Source organism: Salmo salar, chromosome ssa04 (assembly GCF_905237065.1).
Source record: "Salmo salar chromosome ssa04, Ssal_v3.1, whole genome shotgun sequence".
In the NCBI taxonomy this organism is placed as follows: Eukaryota; Metazoa; Chordata; class Actinopteri; order Salmoniformes; family Salmonidae; genus Salmo; species Salmo salar.
This window is the reverse complement of record NC_059445.1, coordinates 61867287-61886224: the sequence shown is the minus strand read 5'-3', so window position 1 is coordinate 61886224 and position 18938 is coordinate 61867287. Positions and strand designations below refer to the sequence as shown.

The 18938-nt window shown below is 40.9% G+C and overlaps 1 protein-coding gene and 1 long non-coding RNA gene across 6 annotated transcripts; both read left to right on the top strand.

The window, feature by feature from the left end:
- The first annotated feature begins 5191 nt into the window (after nucleotides 1-5191).
- On the top strand, nucleotides 5192-9617 carry LOC106603628 (uncharacterized). 4 transcript variants are annotated; one of them, XR_006769660.1, is made up of 6 exons: nucleotides 5192-5457; nucleotides 5912-6058; nucleotides 6204-6281; nucleotides 6363-8055; nucleotides 8133-8203; nucleotides 8442-9617. It is a non-coding gene; the product is annotated as an uncharacterized lncRNA (long non-coding RNA). The 4 variants fall into 4 exon arrangements; XR_001328462.2 differs by having other exon boundaries at nucleotides 5912-6281; nucleotides 6363-6497; nucleotides 7882-8055; XR_006769659.1 differs by having other exon boundaries at nucleotides 5912-6281; nucleotides 6363-7342; nucleotides 7882-8055.
- A 680-nt stretch (nucleotides 9618-10297) lies between these two features.
- LOC106603627 (inactive peptidyl-prolyl cis-trans isomerase FKBP6) lies at nucleotides 10298-14909 on the top strand. 2 transcript variants are annotated; one of them, XM_045717217.1, is made up of 5 exons: nucleotides 10298-10403; nucleotides 12245-12329; nucleotides 12684-12872; nucleotides 13236-13345; nucleotides 13446-14909. In XM_045717217.1, the coding sequence occupies exons 2-5, from the start codon at nucleotides 12282-12284 to the stop codon at nucleotides 13516-13518; spliced, it is 420 nt and encodes a 139-aa protein (XP_045573173.1). In that variant the 5' UTR covers nucleotides 10298-10403; nucleotides 12245-12281; the 3' UTR covers nucleotides 13519-14909. The 2 variants fall into 2 exon arrangements, with proteins under 2 accessions (XP_045573173.1, XP_014052991.1); XM_014197516.2 differs by lacking the exon at nucleotides 10298-10403 and having other exon boundaries at nucleotides 11974-12329.
- The last annotated feature ends 4029 nt before the right edge of the window (nucleotides 14910-18938 follow it).

The window sequence follows — 18938 nt, the reverse complement described above, 5'->3', positions numbered from 1 at the left end:
ATAAGATATGTCAGTGTCATGACACAACTGGATCCATTTTTTTTTTTTTTTACAAACTTCTCGTCACCCATCTCGTTTTTATCCTGGACATCATTTTATACAAGCCAGGTTGTCAGTCAAGTCACTCCTTCTTTCTGAGGAGTGTTTTCTGCACAAATGATAACATACAGTGCCTTGCAAAAGTATTCATCCCCCTTGGTGTTTTTCCTATTTTGTTGCATTACAACCTGGAATTTAAATAGATTTTTATTTGGATTTCATGTAATGGACATACACAAAATAGTCCAAATTGTTGAAGTGAAATGAAAAAAATAACTTGTTTGAAAAATAAAAAAAATACAAACGGAAAAGTGGTGCATGCATGCAGTTGAAGTCGGAAGCTTACATGCAGTTATGTTGGAGTCAATAAAACTCGTTTTTCAACCACTCCACAAAGTTCTTATTAACAAACTATAGTTTTGGCAAGTCGGTTAGGACATCTACTTTGTGCATGAGACAAGTAATTTTTCTAACAATTGTTTACAGACAGATTATTTCACTTATAATTCACGGTATCACAATTTCAGTGGGTCAGAAGTGGCTTTAAACAGCTTGGAAAATTCCAGAAAATGATGTCATGGCTTTAGAAGCTTCTGATAGGCTAATTGACATAATTTGAGTCAATTGGAGGTGTACCTGTGGATGTATTTCAAGGCCTACCTTCAAACTCAGAGCCGCTTTGCTTGACATCATGGGAAAATCAAAAGAAATCAGCCAAGACCTCAGAAAACAAATTGTAGACCTCCACAAGTCTGGTTAATCCTTGGGAGCAATTTCCAAACGCCTGAAGGTACCACGTTCATCTGTACAAACAATAGTAAGCAAGTATTAACACCATGGGACCATGCAGCCGTCATACCGCTCAGGAAGGAGATGCGTTCTGTCTCCTAGAGATGAATGTACTTTGGTGCGAAAAGTGCAAATCAATCCCAGAACAACAGCAAAGGACCTTGTGAAGATGCTGGAGGAAACAGGTACAAAATTATCTATATCCACAGTAAAACGAGTCCTGTATTGACATAACCTGAAAGGCTGCTCAGCAAGGAAGAAGCCACTGCTCCAAAACCGCCATAAAAAAGCCAGACTACGGTTTGCAACTGTACATGGGGACGAAGATTGTACTTTTGGAGAAATGTCCTCTAGTCTGATGAAAAAAAATAGAACTGTATCCATAATGACCATCATTTTGTTTGGAGGAAAAAGGGGGACGCTTGCAAGCCGAAGAACACCATCCCAAATGTGAAGCACGAGGGTGGCAGCATCATGTTGTGGGGGTGCTTTGCTGCAGGAGGGACTGGTGCACTTCACAAAATAGATGGCATCCTGAGGAAGGATATATTGAAGCAACATCTCAAGACATCAGTCAGGAAGTTAAAGCTTGGTCGCAAATGGGTCTTCCAAATAGACAATGACCCCAAGCATACTTCCAAAGTTGTGGCAACATGGCTTAAGGACAACAAAGTCAAGGTATTGGAGTGGCCATCACAAAGCCCTGACCTCAATCCTATAGAAAATTTGTGGGCAGAACTGAAAAAGCGTGTGCGAGCATGGAGGCCTACAAACCTGACTCAGTTATAGCAGCCCTGTCAGGAGGAATGGGCCAAAATTCACCCAACTTATTGTGGGAAGCTTATGGAAGGCTACCCGAAACGTTTGACCCAAGTTAAACAATTTAAAGGCAATGTTACCAAATACTAATTGAGTGTATGTCAACTTCTGACCCACTGGGAATGTGTTGAAAGAAATAAAAGCTGAAATAAGTCATTCTCTCTACTATTATTCTGACATTTCACCACATAAAATAAAGTGGTGATCCTAACTGACCCAAGACAGGGAATTTTTACTAAGATTAAATGTCAGGAATTGTGAAAAACTATGAAGCCCCTAAATAAGATCTGGTGCAACCAATTACCTTCAGAAGTCACATAATTAGATAGATTGCACACGGGTGGACTTGGATTAAGTGTCACCTGATCTCAGAAAGGCCCCAGAGTCTACACTGCCACTAAGCAAGGAGCGCCACCAAGCAAGTGGCACCATGAAGACCAAGGAGCTCTCCAAACAAGTCAGGGACAAAATTGTGGAGAAGTACAGATCGGTGTTGGGTTAAAAAAAATATCAGAAACTTTGAACATCCCACAGAGCACCATTTAAATCCATTATTAAAAAATTGAAAGAATATGGCACCACAATAAACCTGCCAAGAGAGGGATGTCCACCAAAACTCACAGATCAGGCAAGGAGGGCATTAACCAGAGAGGCAACAAAGATGCCAAAGGTAACCCTGAAGGAGCTGTGAAGCTCCACAGCGGAGATTGGAGTATCTGTCCATAGGGCCACTTTAAGCCGTACACTCCACAGAGCTGGGCTTTATGGAAGAGTGGTCAGGAAAAAGCCATTGCTTAAAGATGTTTGCCAAAAGGTGGGAGACTCCCAAAACATATGCAAGAAGGTACTTTGGTCAGATGAGACTAAAATTGAGCTTTTTGGCCATCAAGGAAAACGCTATGTCTGGCGCAAACCCAACACCTCTCATCACCCCGAGAACACCATCCCCACTGTGAAGCATGGTGGTGGCCGCATCATGCTGTGGGGATGTTTTTAATTGGCAGGGACTGGGAAACTGGTCAGAATTGAAGGAATGATGGATGGCGCTAAATACAGGGACATTTTTGAGGGAAACCTGTTTCAGTCTTCCAGAGATTTGAGACTGGGACGGAGGTTCACCTTCCAGCAGAACAATGACCCTAAGCATACTGCTAAAGCAACACTCGAGTAATTTCAGGGAAAACATTTAATTGTCTTGGATGGCCTAGTCAAAGCCCAGACCTCAATCCAATTGATAATCTGTGGTATGACTTAAAGATTGCTGTACACCAGTGGAACCCATCCAACTTGAAGGAGCTGGAGCAGTTTTTCTGTGAAGAATGGGCAAAAATCCCAGTGGCTAGATGTACCAAGCTTATAGAGACACCCCAACAGACTTGCAGCTGTAATTGCTACCAAAGGTGGTTCTACAAAGTATTGACTTTTTTTGGGGGGGGGTGAATAGTTATGCACGCTCAAGTTTTCTGTTTTTCTGTCTTATTTCTTGTTTGTTTCACAGTAAAATAATATTTTGCATCTTTAAAGTGGTAGGCATGTTGTGTAAATCAAATGATACAAATGATACGAAAATCAATTTTAATTCCAGGTTGTAAGGCAACAAAATAGGGAAAATGCCAAGGGGGGTGAATACTTTTGCAAGCCACTGTAAAATGTGTGCATACATTTAGTTAAACCCAACCCAATATCTAAACATTCCAAACAACATATTTTACCCTTACAGAACACTCTTCAACAAAGAAAGCTCATATTTGCCACATACAGTATAGTCTGGCACACAATGTAGGTAGTACTGCTGCTTCTTGAGTACCTGATTTACTTGCAAGGCAAGGTCTGTTGATATATCCCCTTAACAGTATATCAAATGTGTGACAGACTACTAATTACAGTATTTAAAGAAAAGCCTCCTATATAATGCCTTCTTTCTGATGGGATTTCAATGCGAACTTTGGCCTCAAAAGGCATAAAATATAACCTTAATGTAATGCATGTTTGTGTCACTTTTTTGCCCAGAGAGTCCTATAGTTATTGTTTTCTGAGGACCTACATTCTTAGAAAAGGGTACTATCTAGAACCTAAAAGGGTTCTACGGCTGACCCCTTTCCACAGAGGGTTCTACATGGAACCAAAAATGATTTTTACCTGGAACCAAAAAGGGTTTTCCTATGGGGATAGTCGAAGAACCCTTTTTTCTAAGAGTGTACATTTACATTTTTACATTTTAGCAGACGCTCTTATCCAGAGCGACTTACAGTAGTGAATGCATACATTTAAAAAAAATAAAAAAAATTGTATTGGCCCCCCGTGGGAATCGAACCCACAACCCTGGCGTTGCACACACCATGCTGGCATTGCAAACACCATGCTCTACCAACTGAGCCACAGTGTAGATATCCATGTGAATTTGTGATTGGTGACTTTAAAATTGAGGTGTTTTTGAATTTTTGAAGACAAATCAATGTACTATTCTTAAATGATGGACGTATTTTGAAGACTATCAGACTAAAATTATCATATATTTGATGCTCGAATGGTCAACATTTTTGCAAATGCCTTGCTATGGAGTGTTGCGCTAAAAGCAACACCCCCACCAGTAAATAGATTAGAACAGGTAAATTAGTCTGCACTATCCCACCCTGGGAGAAAAAGATTAATTATTAGCATATGAAGTAAAACTTTGATGGAGAGATTTGCATGCATTCTTTTGAAAAGAAAGGAAGACTGCTCTGGCAAAAGTCTGTTTGAAAACACTTGGAATGACTCATATACAGTATAACTGTATTTGTGAAATTCTTTGTTTGTGTTTGGTATACGCTGAGGATTTAACTTCATTTTAAACAACTGTGAAATTGTATAAAATAGTCCCATGCCACAGTATAATTTGAAATATGTTTGAGTGTGTTGTACATTTGTCAAATTACTAGCATGGACTATTGCCTTTGTAGTTTAAACATGTGTTCAGCGGTATTGGCTAAATGAGCTAAATGCTTGATCAGTTCTTAAAACTACAACAGAAGCTCATAGCATTTATTATTCAGAAAAACATATTTTTGAAAATGTATTATATGCTATTGATGCTCTTGTGCATATATTTTGTTTATTATATTTTTATCAATATAAAAATGTCAAAGTACTCCAACAGACTTACAAACTAAATTTGTACAGTAGGCTTATCTATGTCCATAGACTGTTATGCCAATGAAACATGAAAAATAAGAATTGTGCAAAAGGGGAAATAGTATGTTGTTTTTAATGTTAACCATTAGTGGATTTCCAGTTTTGATTGAATAATGTCAAAAGGTCAGTGCACCTCACGTGGTGTTCTGTGACCTAATGACCATACCTGAGTTCAACACAAAAACATGTAATGCAACCACACAGTTTCTAAAGGTTCAATTAAACGGGAACAGTGCTGTTCTGAAGGACCACTTTGGTTGGGTTGTGGGATCTAAAATGCACCGCTGCCCTTTAAAACGTCACTCATTGCTAAAAGGACACACCCGCCAAACGTAGAGAACGTACCTCAAAGTATGTTCAAGAACGTTGAACGTTTTGGGGAAATGTGTAAAAGTCGTTACGCAAAGTAGCAAACGTTCGATCGAACTGAACGCACCCCTGGCTACGTTCGCCGCGGGAAATCTGTTAACGCAAGCTAACTAGTAACCCACATTATTCATAGAATGTTATATTATCATAGCTAGCTAGTGCAATTGAAATGTTCAATCATCTTTCGACAACATTATGTCAGGAAATGGACTGTGGACCAGAATTCAGCAGTTTTTGGATTCCCACGAGCGGCTAATGTTTACTCAGGTAAACAGATGGATGGGAGGCTGCCTATTGCCAGCAGCGAGTTAATGTTCGCTAGTTAACCTAACGTTACATGTGATGTCAACATTTTAACACAACTATTATTTGCTCAACTTTACACCATCATATTAATAGGGATGTTTCATAAACCAAAATGTATTGCTAACTGGTTACAATGTATACATTTTTGAGCATAATTTGCTCATTTGCTAGCTAGCTAACTAGCCAAGACACTATGCTGCAGCCTCGCGAACTTGAACCTGTCACGCAAAATTATTTTTGCTTCGCGTCCCACCTTGCAGAATTTCGTTTCAACTTACTAGCTATCTAACTAAGATATAAAACGGTGTTTTGGCAAGACTGTTTCTTTGTGCCCCTCTGCAAACAAATTTAAAAAGGTTTGAAAAATTTTTGGTAAGTGTTATCAATGTTGTTAACTTTTCTATATCCTTGTCAGAGCCCTTTCCAGCAGATGCAGGACCTCTTGGGCGATGGCGGATCAAGAAGGAAGTGATCCAACCTGGAGAAGGCCCACCAGTGCCAAGAGATTCATCTGTGTCAAGTACCCTCTAAAAATACTCCTATCTTTAGGATGCCTTACAATGTAAAGTATATGTATTGCATATTTATTGGGACATAATGCAATCGATTATATGTATCAACATTACACCATAGTGGGACACCACCATTTTTTCTTATAACATTTCCCATTTGTACACCTGCTAATATTCCTTCAGTTAATTTCTCAGGATTTCTTGAGTACTCTGACTGACCGTTTGAGACCACCAGCCACCTGAAATACCCTCGAATGATGAAGCTTGGAAGAGGTAAGGTATAGCCTACTCTTTAGGTAACTGGTTTTCATATGTGGCTTCATAAACAACTAATACACACTCCTTACCTTACAGACGTGACTCTATGTGGCCTGGAGCTGGGTATTCTGACCATGAGGAAGGGAGAGTTTTCTCTTCCTGCCTGCGTATGCGAATGGAGAGATGGGCTGCCCTCCACTCATCCCTCCTGTAGCCACTGTGCTCTACGAGGTGCAGGTCCTCGATTTCCTTGACTCAGCCCAAGTGGATGAGTTCTTCGTGGATGAGTTCTTCGCAATGAGGAGACTAGGGGCCTTATTCAGTCAGGGCTGTATCTAGGGATGGGCAATATCGCCAATTTTATTAGAAATGTTTCTAATTTATGGGTGATTCACCATATACCTAGATATTTAAAAATGTTTCTCTAAATAAGCTTTGTTGTACAATTATAGGTCAAATACCAAATTTATACCAAGGCTAAATTGAAGCCTTCCACAACCATAACTCACTAATAATGTAATTATTTTTTCAAAATAGTTTAACCTGCTTTTCTGCAATAATCACTGATCTGGCATTCAAGTTTCTCAGATGAAAATGCCCTTTTTGTTACAAATTTAACCAGAACCATGTGTAATTGCACATTCACTAATAATGAGTAACTTCTTGTAGCAGTCATTATAGAAAATTAACACAGGTCTCATAAACAGTCACTCGAACACAAGCCCACATGCAGGGATGCAAGCTAGTCACCTTTCGGTTAAATTCGCAGTTTTGAATTCAAAATAGGTGACCTATGTGATTCGTGTAGATCCGATGAGAAATGTTTGGGAGGGAGGGGGGCTTTGGATCACACTACTAGCTGTAAGCGAACGAGTGATGCGCGTTTGGGGCAATACTGGCTGTATCCAAGGCTCAGCCAATTGTTCACATAACAGCAGAATGCAGCACGCTACTGAAGAGAGAAGAGACAACCAATTTGCTAGTTACAGCATCAGTGCGTGCTCTGGAAAGACAGCAGAGAGTAGAAAGGCAGTTTGCCATTGACAGCAGCGCGTCTCCTGAACGATAACGGAGAGGTAGGTGAAAAGCCTGACCACGGAGACGGGGGTGAGAAGGTGATAAAGCGTAGTTCATGAGCTGTAACCGAAAAACAACTGGTATTTGGACAGTTTGAGGTGAGGGAGAAAGTGTGGTGGAACAAGTACTAGTATTAGCATTGTTAAGTAACGCTATCTTGCTAGCTGGATCAAATTCTCCGTTAGCTAGCCCGAGAAATGTTGAGCAACATTAGCCAACTTAACTGATCAAATAATTGAGTTTATGGTGTGAAAATGAGCTGGTCAATAAAGTCAGACAGCTAACGTTACAACATCAGATGAGCTTACATTAGTGACCTAACCAATTCGCTATAGTATTGATTTAACTGGTATAACGTTACGACTCCTTGCTGTTCCTCAAGCTATAACGCGTTAGTTGCTTACTGGACCCTGGCAATCTGTGTGAAATGTTAACTAGCAAACGAACTAACTACTATCTGTGAACTATTGTTTTCCCTCTACAATATGTGCTTACGAGGGCCGCATCATTCTTGTTTCTCACTTCATTCACTTCGCAGATGGTGTTAAAGCACTCCGAACCAGTGATAGTGGTCCAAAGCCACTGCTCCTGTGTTGCAGGAAGTGCTGTGCAATCATCTGGTGGCCCTTCTTTACCAGACAGCCCACTACTCTCAACTAAACATTCCTGCTGCACAGACACAGAACAGCATTGGCACAAGCCAAGAACACTTGTGAGTCTTATCAATATCCATAAAAAATGCACCTGAAAAATATTGAGCCTATGTAACAGTAAATCGTTGTTAATTAGGGTGTGAAACCAGGTCCGGTTGATGGGATAGAGTTCCGTAAACCTACTAACTTGTGTGCTGATGGAATAAGGTAAGTTGGAGGTTCCTAGAATGGAAACATTTTAGAAACCATTTTCTTGTGATTGTATCCAGATGATAATGACAAATGTTTGGGAAAAGCCTGGGGGTAAATATATAATCTATAAATCTGTATATTTTAATTCATTTTATTTGAACTTTCGGGCTTGTGCTGTTTCTGGAAAAGTTACATGAGTCTTTGTCATAGTAATCTCTCCAACCTGATGTTAAGGTTTTAAAATGTTTTGCAGAAGTTCTCTCTACAAAGCACTCAATGGATACATGCCAACTTTTCTCCACTTACTGCCCCTCTTGTGACAACAATGGAAATGTCAGCTGACGTGCCCCTGGTTGAGTCCGCCTTTGGGCCAGTGCAAGCCGGCAGTGTTCTGTCCTATCAGCTTCCACAGCCAAAGACCCGTGAAATTGTGAAGATTGCCGATGCCACTTCTCCACCAATACTTCCATTAGATGGCTACAGGCTTCAGGCTTCCCAGTGTGCTTACGTCCTTAGCCATCAGGAGCAGTTCCACCTCAAGGCATTAGAGACAACCTACGAGATGTCACACAAAGTCGAGGTTGCTACAAGGGAGCAGAGCAGCAGCCCGGAATGGCATCAGCTCAGGAAAATGAGAATAACATCCTCTCGTTTCCAAGAGGTTTGCCATGTCCGGGGAGACTTCAGCTGACCACCTAGCTGAGCGGATGTTCAAGGGATCTGGTATGCAGACCATGGAGATGAAGAGGGGGCTAGCCATGGAGCCAGTGGCTGTACAGGAGTACTGCACACTGAAGAATGTTAACTTCTTTCCGTGTGGCTTCGTAGTGCACCCGGATGCTCTGTGGTTAGGATCCTCTCCAGATGGAATCATATTTGTGAGACCACACTTTGGACTCTTAGAGGTCAAGTGCCCAAATGTACCAAGTTATGTTGACTGCCCTTACCTGAAGATACAGAATGGAGAGCTGAAGTTGAAGAGATCTCATGCTTACTACTGGCAGGTGCAAGGTCAAATCCTTATCACAGGTTGTAGGTGGTGTGACTTTGTCATCTGTGCACAGGAGGACATCCTAGTTGAAAGGATATATACAGATCTACAGGTTTCAAAAACTATAAGAGAGAAGGTTGACCACTTTTATTTTTACCACTACTTGCAGAAGTGTCTATCTCGCAACTGAATGGATGCCCTGCATGGGTGCCAAGTTCAGTGGTTTTATGAAAAATAAGTATTGATGTTCTCGTGAAGAAATCTACAGTAGAATAGATTTGTTTAAAAAAATATATATATTTCAGCAAATGTTCAACAGTTCAGTTAATCAATTACACATCTCTAACATTGTATTCAATCTTGCATTCTGTGTTTTACTTGATTTCTTTCCCCCACCCCTGTTACTCATTGCCTAATTAAAGCCAATACAAGCTCCACACAAACTGATATTCACTACAACACAAATGATTGGTACATGTCGTAGATAAACAAATTATTATTTTGCTAAGAGCAAATAAACACATTTACACTGGCTTGGCCCATGCTCTGGACCGGATCAGAGATGGCACAGTCCACAGGCAGCGCACCTTGTTCTTCATCCCCCTCAGTCGGAGCAGGAGGTTTCAGTCACCTTCCCCAAACACCAGGTCTCTTTTGAATGTGCCAGTTCCACGCGAAGACCGTAGGAACAACACCTCTTTTTAGGTATTGTCGCCCCCCAATTCTTCCCGCAACAAAGTGACTTTCGACGAAATGTGTACTACACACCTTTTCTGTAATGAAACAGAAAAGGTGTTTGGTGACAGCAAAATTGTCTCGACGTACTGCCACCAACCACCTTTTTCTGAGCTCTACATCGACCGGGAAACGATGGAAGCTCACAATACCATTAAATTTGAAAGAAACTGAACACAGAGGCACTGAACATTTACATTTAAGTCATTTAGCAGACGCTCTGGACTTACAAATTGGTGGATTCACCTTATGATATCCAGTGGAACAACCATTTTACAATAGTGCATCTAAATCTTTAGGGGGGGGGGGTTAGAAGGATTACTTTATCCTATCCTAGGTATTCCTTAAAGAGGTGGGGTTTCAGGTGTCTCCGGAAGGTGGTGATTGACTCCGCTGTCCTGGCGTCGTGAGAGAGCTTGTTCCACCATTGGGGTGCCAGAGCAGCGAACAGTTTTGACTGGACTGAGCGGGAACTGTGCTTCCGCAGAGGTAGGGGGGCCAGAAGTGGATGAACGCAGTGCCCTTGTTTGGGTGTAGGGCCTGATCAGAGCCTGAAGGTACGGAGGTGCCGTTCCCTTCACAGCTCCGTAGGCAAGCACCATGGTCTTGTAGCGGATGCGAGCTTCAACAGGAAGCCAGCGGAGGAGCGGGGTGACGTGAACAATGTTCATTAGCACCTCCTTCGCGGGGCTGTAATTTAAACGTAGTCATTGCGAACTATTTCAGTCAGAAATGCATCGACGATAGCTAGTAAGCTAATGATAAAAACAATAGCAGAACACGCTCCGGAAGTCATCAACCCGATCGGAAGTAAATTAGAACGTTGGAGGCGGTATAATGCATAAAGTTGAACTTGACAGTACAACTTGTGTGCGAGTGAGGGGGGATAATTCAATTTTTTTTACCCGGTGAACGTTATTTTTGCACACGTGTAGCCTTGTGCACTTGATCGATGTCTACTATAGTGGCCACTATAATAGAGCAAAAATAGAATGCCTGTTTGTTTCATTCTATTTCTACTTTAAGATGTTTTTTCCCCAAGTGCAATATTTAGATGTGTGTGGTCACAAGCGTTCTATTATAAAGGCTGTCATGGCTAACTGCAATATTAGTGTATTGTTTTTTTCTCAAGACATTGAGTGTCATTTGCAGTAAAGTCTAGGCAACAAATAACATTAGATTGCGTTCTTTACATTTTTTACCTGTGAGTTTATTTCACATTAACCACTTAAAAAAAATGACACACAGACTGAGCATGTACATCATATATTCTTTGTTGTTTAATTAGTTAAAACCTGCATTTCCCCCTAGCAGGGATTTTTTTGCATGTTTCGGTGCAAATAAAAAAAAGTGTCACCTTTTTGGGTCCTCACCAGTTTGCATCCCTGCACATGCTAGTGAGTAGCCAGCTAATCTTTATATTTCAAGTTTAGCATACTTGTATCCATTTGCTAGCTAACAAGGTAGCTTTACAGTTTCATTATTATGAACACACCCTTCTGTCTGTCTCCAATTGTTTGAACGGCATGTTAGCTGGTCCACTGTTCAGATGTTGAAATCAAGTAGCCTACCTTATTTCTGAAAATGAGAACAAGTTGCCAATTCCTTATATAATTAGGTTTTAGGCTCATTGCACATTTATAAAACACAGACTAGACAGCTAGTATAATAGTCTTTGGCTAAAATTCTATGCCGCGCACAACAAACTGAGCATTAATTTACCAGAATCTATGTTTATTGATACTCCTGTTTTAATAGTGTCTGCTCTGCACACAATTTGAGGAGTTGAGACATGAAAAAGGGTATTGTTAGAAAGGTTATCTTCTCCTCTATTACAGTAAAATAATGTCTCAATGTATTTCAGTGTCCATATGACCCATTCTGTTGGACCAAACCAGAAATGCAAATAGCGAGTTGAAAATACTTGTCAGAGAGTTAGAAGTGATCTTAGGAAAAGAGACAAGACTAAAAAGACAACATGAGAACAAGTCGACATAAACGCTCATTAAAAAAAAATATATATCTATATATCGCCGAGCCCTAGCTGTATATCATTACTCGACTCAGACAAAACTAGTTAGAGTTCCCTCAAGGTTAATGGTGATAACCTCCAGGACCAGGATGTTGTTGTAACAGAGAATGTCAACCTACCTTATTAAATACAGTGGAAGGAGCTGAGATATGTTAGGGGGTTGAATAAAGCCATTTTCTACTTGGACTGAAGTGACTATTTCTGGTCATGCTTCTCACTACTATCTGGGGATTAGTTGTAATTTTGTTGGCTCCCTCTCCCCTGTTTTTACCTTTCCTAAACCCCTCTCTCCCTCCAGGAGGAGCAGAACACTGTTCCTCTGTCCACGCTCTTCAATGTGGTCGACACATTGCTTCGAGGATGCCAAAGATCGCTACAAACAGGTAGTATCAGAAAAACAAGTTTTATGTCCTAAATGTTATGTCGTCTAATGAGCCCCTTGATTTTAGTTTCAGCATTATTTTATGATGAAGGATTACTTCAAGTGTATGTGAATGAATGAGAGGAATGATTGTGATGTTATGCTGGATCCCTCTCATAAGTATTGAGTTTTTTGTAGATTTTATTTTATTGTCAGAAACTCACTGTCATGTGTAATATTTGACAAGCACACTGTTGTGTGAGTGCGTGTAGTGTGTGCACGCCCTACTGTGTCCGCACGCAAGTGTGCATGTGATATATAAATAAATACATCAAATAACTCTTTCTACATATGACCTCTCCATGTGTCTGGTCAGGCGGTGACTCTGCTGGGTAATCGGGAGATGGAGGAGAAGAGGAGCATCGCAGCGGTGCAGCTGCCCATCTACCTCACCCTGTCCCTGACCCAGCTCCGTCTGGACAGGCCCCTGAAAGCCCTGGAGTACGGCCACAAGGCCATGGAGATCGACCCCACCAACACCAAGGCCCTCTTCCACTGTGGTCAGGTCAGGTCAGACCCTCAGGGTGGGGGAAGTCATATTCTTGTCAATAAGCTGGGTTCGTGTGTGTGTGTGCCTACAGTATATGTACTTGTTTTTGGCATCATAGTTTGTGCTATGGATATTAAATATAGGTGAGCAGACGGATCTGACGGCAGACATAAATGTTCTTTAAAAAATACTTTTACAGGTTGTGCATTTGCTAGGACCATATGTTTTATGAAGATTTACCCATTTACTAGCATCTTAAAATGATTCTAAAGCGTACATCTTCCCATTTTCATACATTTGAGATTTGCATGTTTGGTGATGGCTCACTTGTTGAAAGAATCACAGTCACAGATGTTTTAACCAGAGGGTTTTCCTCAGGCCTATTTGGAGTTGTTTGACTATGAGAAAGCCCAGGATTACCACAGGATGTCTCAGGCCAACAAACCATTCGACATCGACATCAACAATCTCCTGAGGAAGCTTGCCATGTAAGATAATATTTCTGACATTCATTGTTTATTCATTGACGTTCATTGATTATTTCCCAAGTGACACATTGTTTCAACTACATTATTGTTATTTGTGCAGATGCTACAAGGACTATTTGGACAAAGAGAAAGAAATGTGCTTCAAGATGTGTGCAGACTTTGTGAAGAAGTGATGGTAAGGCTATACAAAGTTGAGGCAAGCGAATAAAATATATACTGAACAAAAATATAAACGCAACATGAAACAATTTCAATGTTTTTACTGAGTTACAGTTCATAGAAGGAAATAAGTCCATTGATATAAATTCATTATTCTCTAATCTATGGATTTCACATGACTGGGCAGGGGTGCAGGCATGGGTGGGCCTTGAAGGGCATAGGCCCACCCACTGGGGAGCAAGGCCCAGCCAATCAGAATGATTTCCCCCCCAGAAAAGGGCTTTATTAAAGACAGAAATAATCCTCATGCTGTTTAATCAGCTTCTTGATATGCCACACCTGTCAGGTAGATGGATTATCTTGGCAAAGGAGAAATGTTCACTAACAGAAACTGGATATATTTTGAGAGAAATAAGCTTTTTATGCGTATGCAGCATATCTGGGATTTTTTTTATTTCAGCTCATGAAACATGGGACCAACACTTTACATGTTGCATTGATATTTTTCTTCAGTGTATAAAGAAATACAATTTGAACCCCTTATAAAAATACTGACCAGCCTTACAACCAGTGGGGTAGTGGAGGGTATATGCCACATAGCCACTTATTTTTCGTTGAGAATTGCGTATATTGACTTCTTAATCCCCATGATGCGTCTTAAAGTAGTGTAGTAGAGGTATACGCCATATCATTTAATAAGGCTGATGGAACAGATCAGAATGTTTAGTTTAAACTGTTGATAAACTAATATTTCTTCACATTTTAGACATAACAATGTGCACACTGCAGTAGGCCTATGCCTGAATGTTCCAAAATGCAAATTGCAGTAAAACACCTTTCTAGAATGTGCACCGCACATGCGAGCGGTTTCATGGACAGAGATGGAAATATCTGTTAGAAATGTAGAAAGAGGGGAGATCTAAACATGCAACAACTATCATGGGTTGATAATATGACTAGGATAATTTGTATTTTGCTGCTAGACAATGAAAGAAAGAAAACTAATAGAAAAGGAGAAAGCAAATGAGGAAGTCCCACCATAGAAACGTGGAGGAAATTGTTTTACAAAAAACAATTTCCTCCACGTTTCTATGGTGGGATTTTGGCTATAGGCTACTTTGAAGCAAGATAAGACATGCCTCATAATATGAAGTAAAACGTCCAAGTTTCAAGCAATTAAGGAACAGGAAAAATATAGCGACGTTAATGATAGGCCTAACTGTACTCTGGTAGATGGAAAGGCTTTCCCAATAACCTTCTCAATTAAATGTTAACCTGTTTGGGCTAGGGGGCAGTATTGAGAATTTTGGAAAAAATATGTGCCCATTTTTAACTGCCTCCTACACCAACTCAGAAGCTAGAATATGCATATTATTGTTCACCCTAAAGTTTCTAAAACTGTTTGAATGGTGTCTGTGAGTATAACAGAACTCCTATGGCAGGCTAAAACCTGACAAGGTTTCATGCAGGAAGTGGCCTGTCTGACAAGGAGTCGTGCGTCTTGCATCTGTTTATTGAAGAGTAAGGATCTTAGCTGTAACGTGACAATTCCCAGGGCTCCAATAGGCTCTCAGAACCCGGGAAAAACCTGAACGATGACGAGGCAGCCTCTGGCTGAAACAGATTATCGCCTTATCCAAGTGGCCGATCAGAGGACCATTGAATGAGGCGCGTGCACGATTCGCCCCCGTGGAGAAATTTCATTCGGCTGTTTAGCTTATTGCAGATTCCCGGTCGGAATATTATCGCTTTTCTACGAGATAAATGGCATAAAAATTGGTTTTAAACAGCGGTTGACATGCTTCGAAGTACGGTAATGGAATATTTAGACATTTTTTGTCACGCCATGCGCCATGCGTGCGACCGTTATTTACCATTCGTATAGTGTCTAGAACGCATACGAACAAAACAGAGGATATTTGGATATAACGATGGATTATTTGGGACCAAACCTACATTTGTTATTGAAGTAGAAGTCCTGGGAGTGCATTCTGACGAAGAACAGGAAAGGTAAGAACATTTTTCTTATAGGAAATAGGATTTTGGTGAAGGCTAATCTTGCCGGGTGTCTAAATAGCTAGCCGTGATGGCTGGGCTATGTACTTAGAATATTGCAAAATGTGCTTAATCCGAAAAGCTATTTTAAAATCGGACATATCGAGTGCATAGAGGAGTAATGTATCTATAATTCTTAAAATAATTGTTATGCTTTTTGTGAACGTTTATCGTGAGTAATTTAGCTAACTGTTAGTAAATTCCCGGAAGTTTGCGGGGGTATGCTTTTTCTGAACGTCACATGCTAATGTAAAAAGCTGTTTTTTTATATAAATATGAACTTGATTGAACAGACATGCATGTATTGTATAACATAATGTCCTAGGTGTGTCATCTGATGAAGATCATAAAAGGTTAGTGCTGCATTTAGCTGTGGTTTGGGTTTTTGTGACATTATATGCTAGCTTGAAAAATGGGTGTCTGATTATTTCTGGCTGGGCACTCTCCTGACATAATCTAATGTTTTGCTTTCGTTGTAAAGCCTTTTTGAAATCGGACAGTGTGGTTAGATTAAGGAGAGTCTTGTCTTTAAATAGCTGTAAAATAGTCATATGTTTGAGAAATTGAAGTAATAGTATTTCAAACGATTCAAAAATCGCGCCACTGAATTCAGGTGGCTGTTACGTAGGTGGGACGAATTCGTCCCGCCTTGCCCATAGAGGTTGCCTACCTGGCAGAATGACATGATTATTTGCTTCAATCCAATGGCCATTTGTTTTGTAAACTCCATCTCGTGCTACAGAAACACCACTAACCAAACAGTGCTAGGTGCCTGTGCACTTGAATTAAAGGGTAACTACACTCAAATAAAAATGTCTTACATTTTTCCAGACCTCAAAAGTGGTCTCCTGTTGTGGTTTAAGCATTGTTATGGACTTATAACGTACAATTTGGGGGGGGGGGTTTCTATAAAAAAGTGACTTTGAGAACAAAAACCTGATTTCTGACTCAGTTGACAGACTCATTTATCTGTTTCAATAGTAGGCCTACTATTAGCCTACTTGCACAGTACAACTTGGGTTGGCCTGACTGTGAAAGACCAATATGGGATTCATATTTTTAGGTAATTCAGAGTGTATGCCACTGTTTCTCATATCATTTTTCACACAGGTCGCCTTTCCTTTGCCGAGTGGGCCGTTTGGGACATTTTTGGAAAAATTAAGAGTATACCCACTTCTCTAGGCACCACTACACCACCAACACCTAGCGACCTTACCAAGAGATTTTAGCCTTTTGTTATAATGGTTTTAGAATGACAGTCACAAGGACCACAGTTTGAAAGCCTGTCCCAGCTGAGTTTTAGGCACAGTTAATTGCCTAAAACTTTGCTAGTTGAAATACACTCAGTGGCTGTTTATTAGGTACACCACCCCGTTCACGGAAATGGTTCGCCCCTACAGACTGTGTCACGTGGCCGTGGCTTGCTATATAAAGCAGGCAGACAGGCATCGAGGCATTCTGTTACTATTCGATTGAACGTTAGAATAGGAAAAATATATGACCTAAGCAACTTTAAATGTGTTGTGGGCTAAAACAGCTCATTGTTGAGAGGTCGAAGGAGAATGGCAAGAATTGTGCAAGCTAATAGGCAGGCCACAAACAGGCAAATAAGGGCGCATTACAAAAGTGGTGTATAGAACGGCATTTTGGAACGCACAACTCGCCAGTCCTTGTCACAGATGGGCTATTGCAGCAGACGACCACACCGGGTTCCACTCCTATCATCTAAAAACAAGAAGCGGCTTCAGTGGGCGATCACCAACATTGGACAATTTAGGAGTGGAAAAACCTTACCTGGTCCGACGAATCCCAGTTCCTGTTGCGTCCCGGTTCCAGCATTACAGGCTTATGTCATGCTGATGGCAGAGTCAGGATTTGGCATAAGCAGCAGGAGTCCATGGCCCCATCCTGCCTGGTTCAGCGGTACAGGCTGGTGGCGGTGGTGTAATGGTGTAGGGAATGTTTTCCTGGCTCACGTTAGGTTTCCATGCCCCAAAGAATTTCCGACTGTTCTGGAGGCAAAGGGGGGTACAACTCAGTACTAGTCGGTTGTACCGAATAAACTAGCCAACGAGTGTATATACTTAAGTAATCAGACCTGTTCTTACTATGACGAACTGCTTCACTTTCTATTCAGCTTGAATTATTCATTTTAACAAATATTTTTAGACAGGCAAGCACACAGATTTTCTTCAGGAAATGTACCTTTTCTAGTTTAGTCATATTTATCTTACCTTAGAAGTTACTTTGCAGGCTGACATCTATTGAGTTGCAATGTCCCATAAATGAAATGCCCATATCAATTTGAAGTATCTACAAAACAAGTTTTGCAGCCACATAATCCCAAAGGAAGTCTATGAAAATTACTGTTCGTGTTTCACAAATGATTATTTTGATTCGCATGATTTGATTCACCATGATTTAACCACATCCCAACTACACTCAACGCAACAAGCAACAATTTCAAAGATTTTACTGAGTTACAGTTCACATATGGAAGTCCGTCAATTGAAATAAATTAATTAGGCCCTAATCTATGGATTTCACATGACTGGGAATACAAATATGCGTCTGTTGGTCACAGATACCTTAAAAGGGTAGGGGCGTGGATCAGAAAACCAGTCAGTATCTGGTGTGAGCACGATATGCCTCATGCAGCACAACACATATCCTTCGCATAGAGGTGATCAGGCTGTTGATTGTGGCCTGTGGAATGTTGTCCCACTCGTCTTCAATGGCCGTGTGAAGTTTCTGGATATTGGCTGGAACTGGAACACTCTGTCGTACACGTTGATCCAGAGCATCCCAAACATGTCTGAGTATGCAGGCTATGGAAGAGCTGGGACATTTTCAGTTTCCAGGAATTGTGTACAGATCCTTGCGTGCATTATCATGCTGAAACATGAGGTGATGGCGGCAGATGAATGGCATGACAATGGGCCTCAGGATCTTGTCACGGTATCTCTGTGTATTCAAATTGCCATCGATAAAATGCAGTTGTGTTCGTTGTCCATAGCTTATGTCTGCCCATACCATAACCCCACCATGGGGCACTCTGTTCACAACGTTAACATCAGCAAACCGCTTGCCCACACAACGCCATACACACTACACTGTCTGCCATCTGTCCAGTACTGTTGAAACAGGGATAAATCTGTGAAGAGCACACTTCTCCAGCGTGCCAGTGGCCGTCAAAGGTGAACATTTGCCCACAGAAGTCCATTGCGCATAAATGCATTTCCAACACCATTTGAAAAATTCTTGCATAATTAATTTTGCCAACACGGAGAGCCCACCTTGTCTAGTGTATTTTGTTTTGTCGACATTTGGAACGTTTACGGACACGTTTTCTGTTTACATCAGACCTGTTGTGACTTTT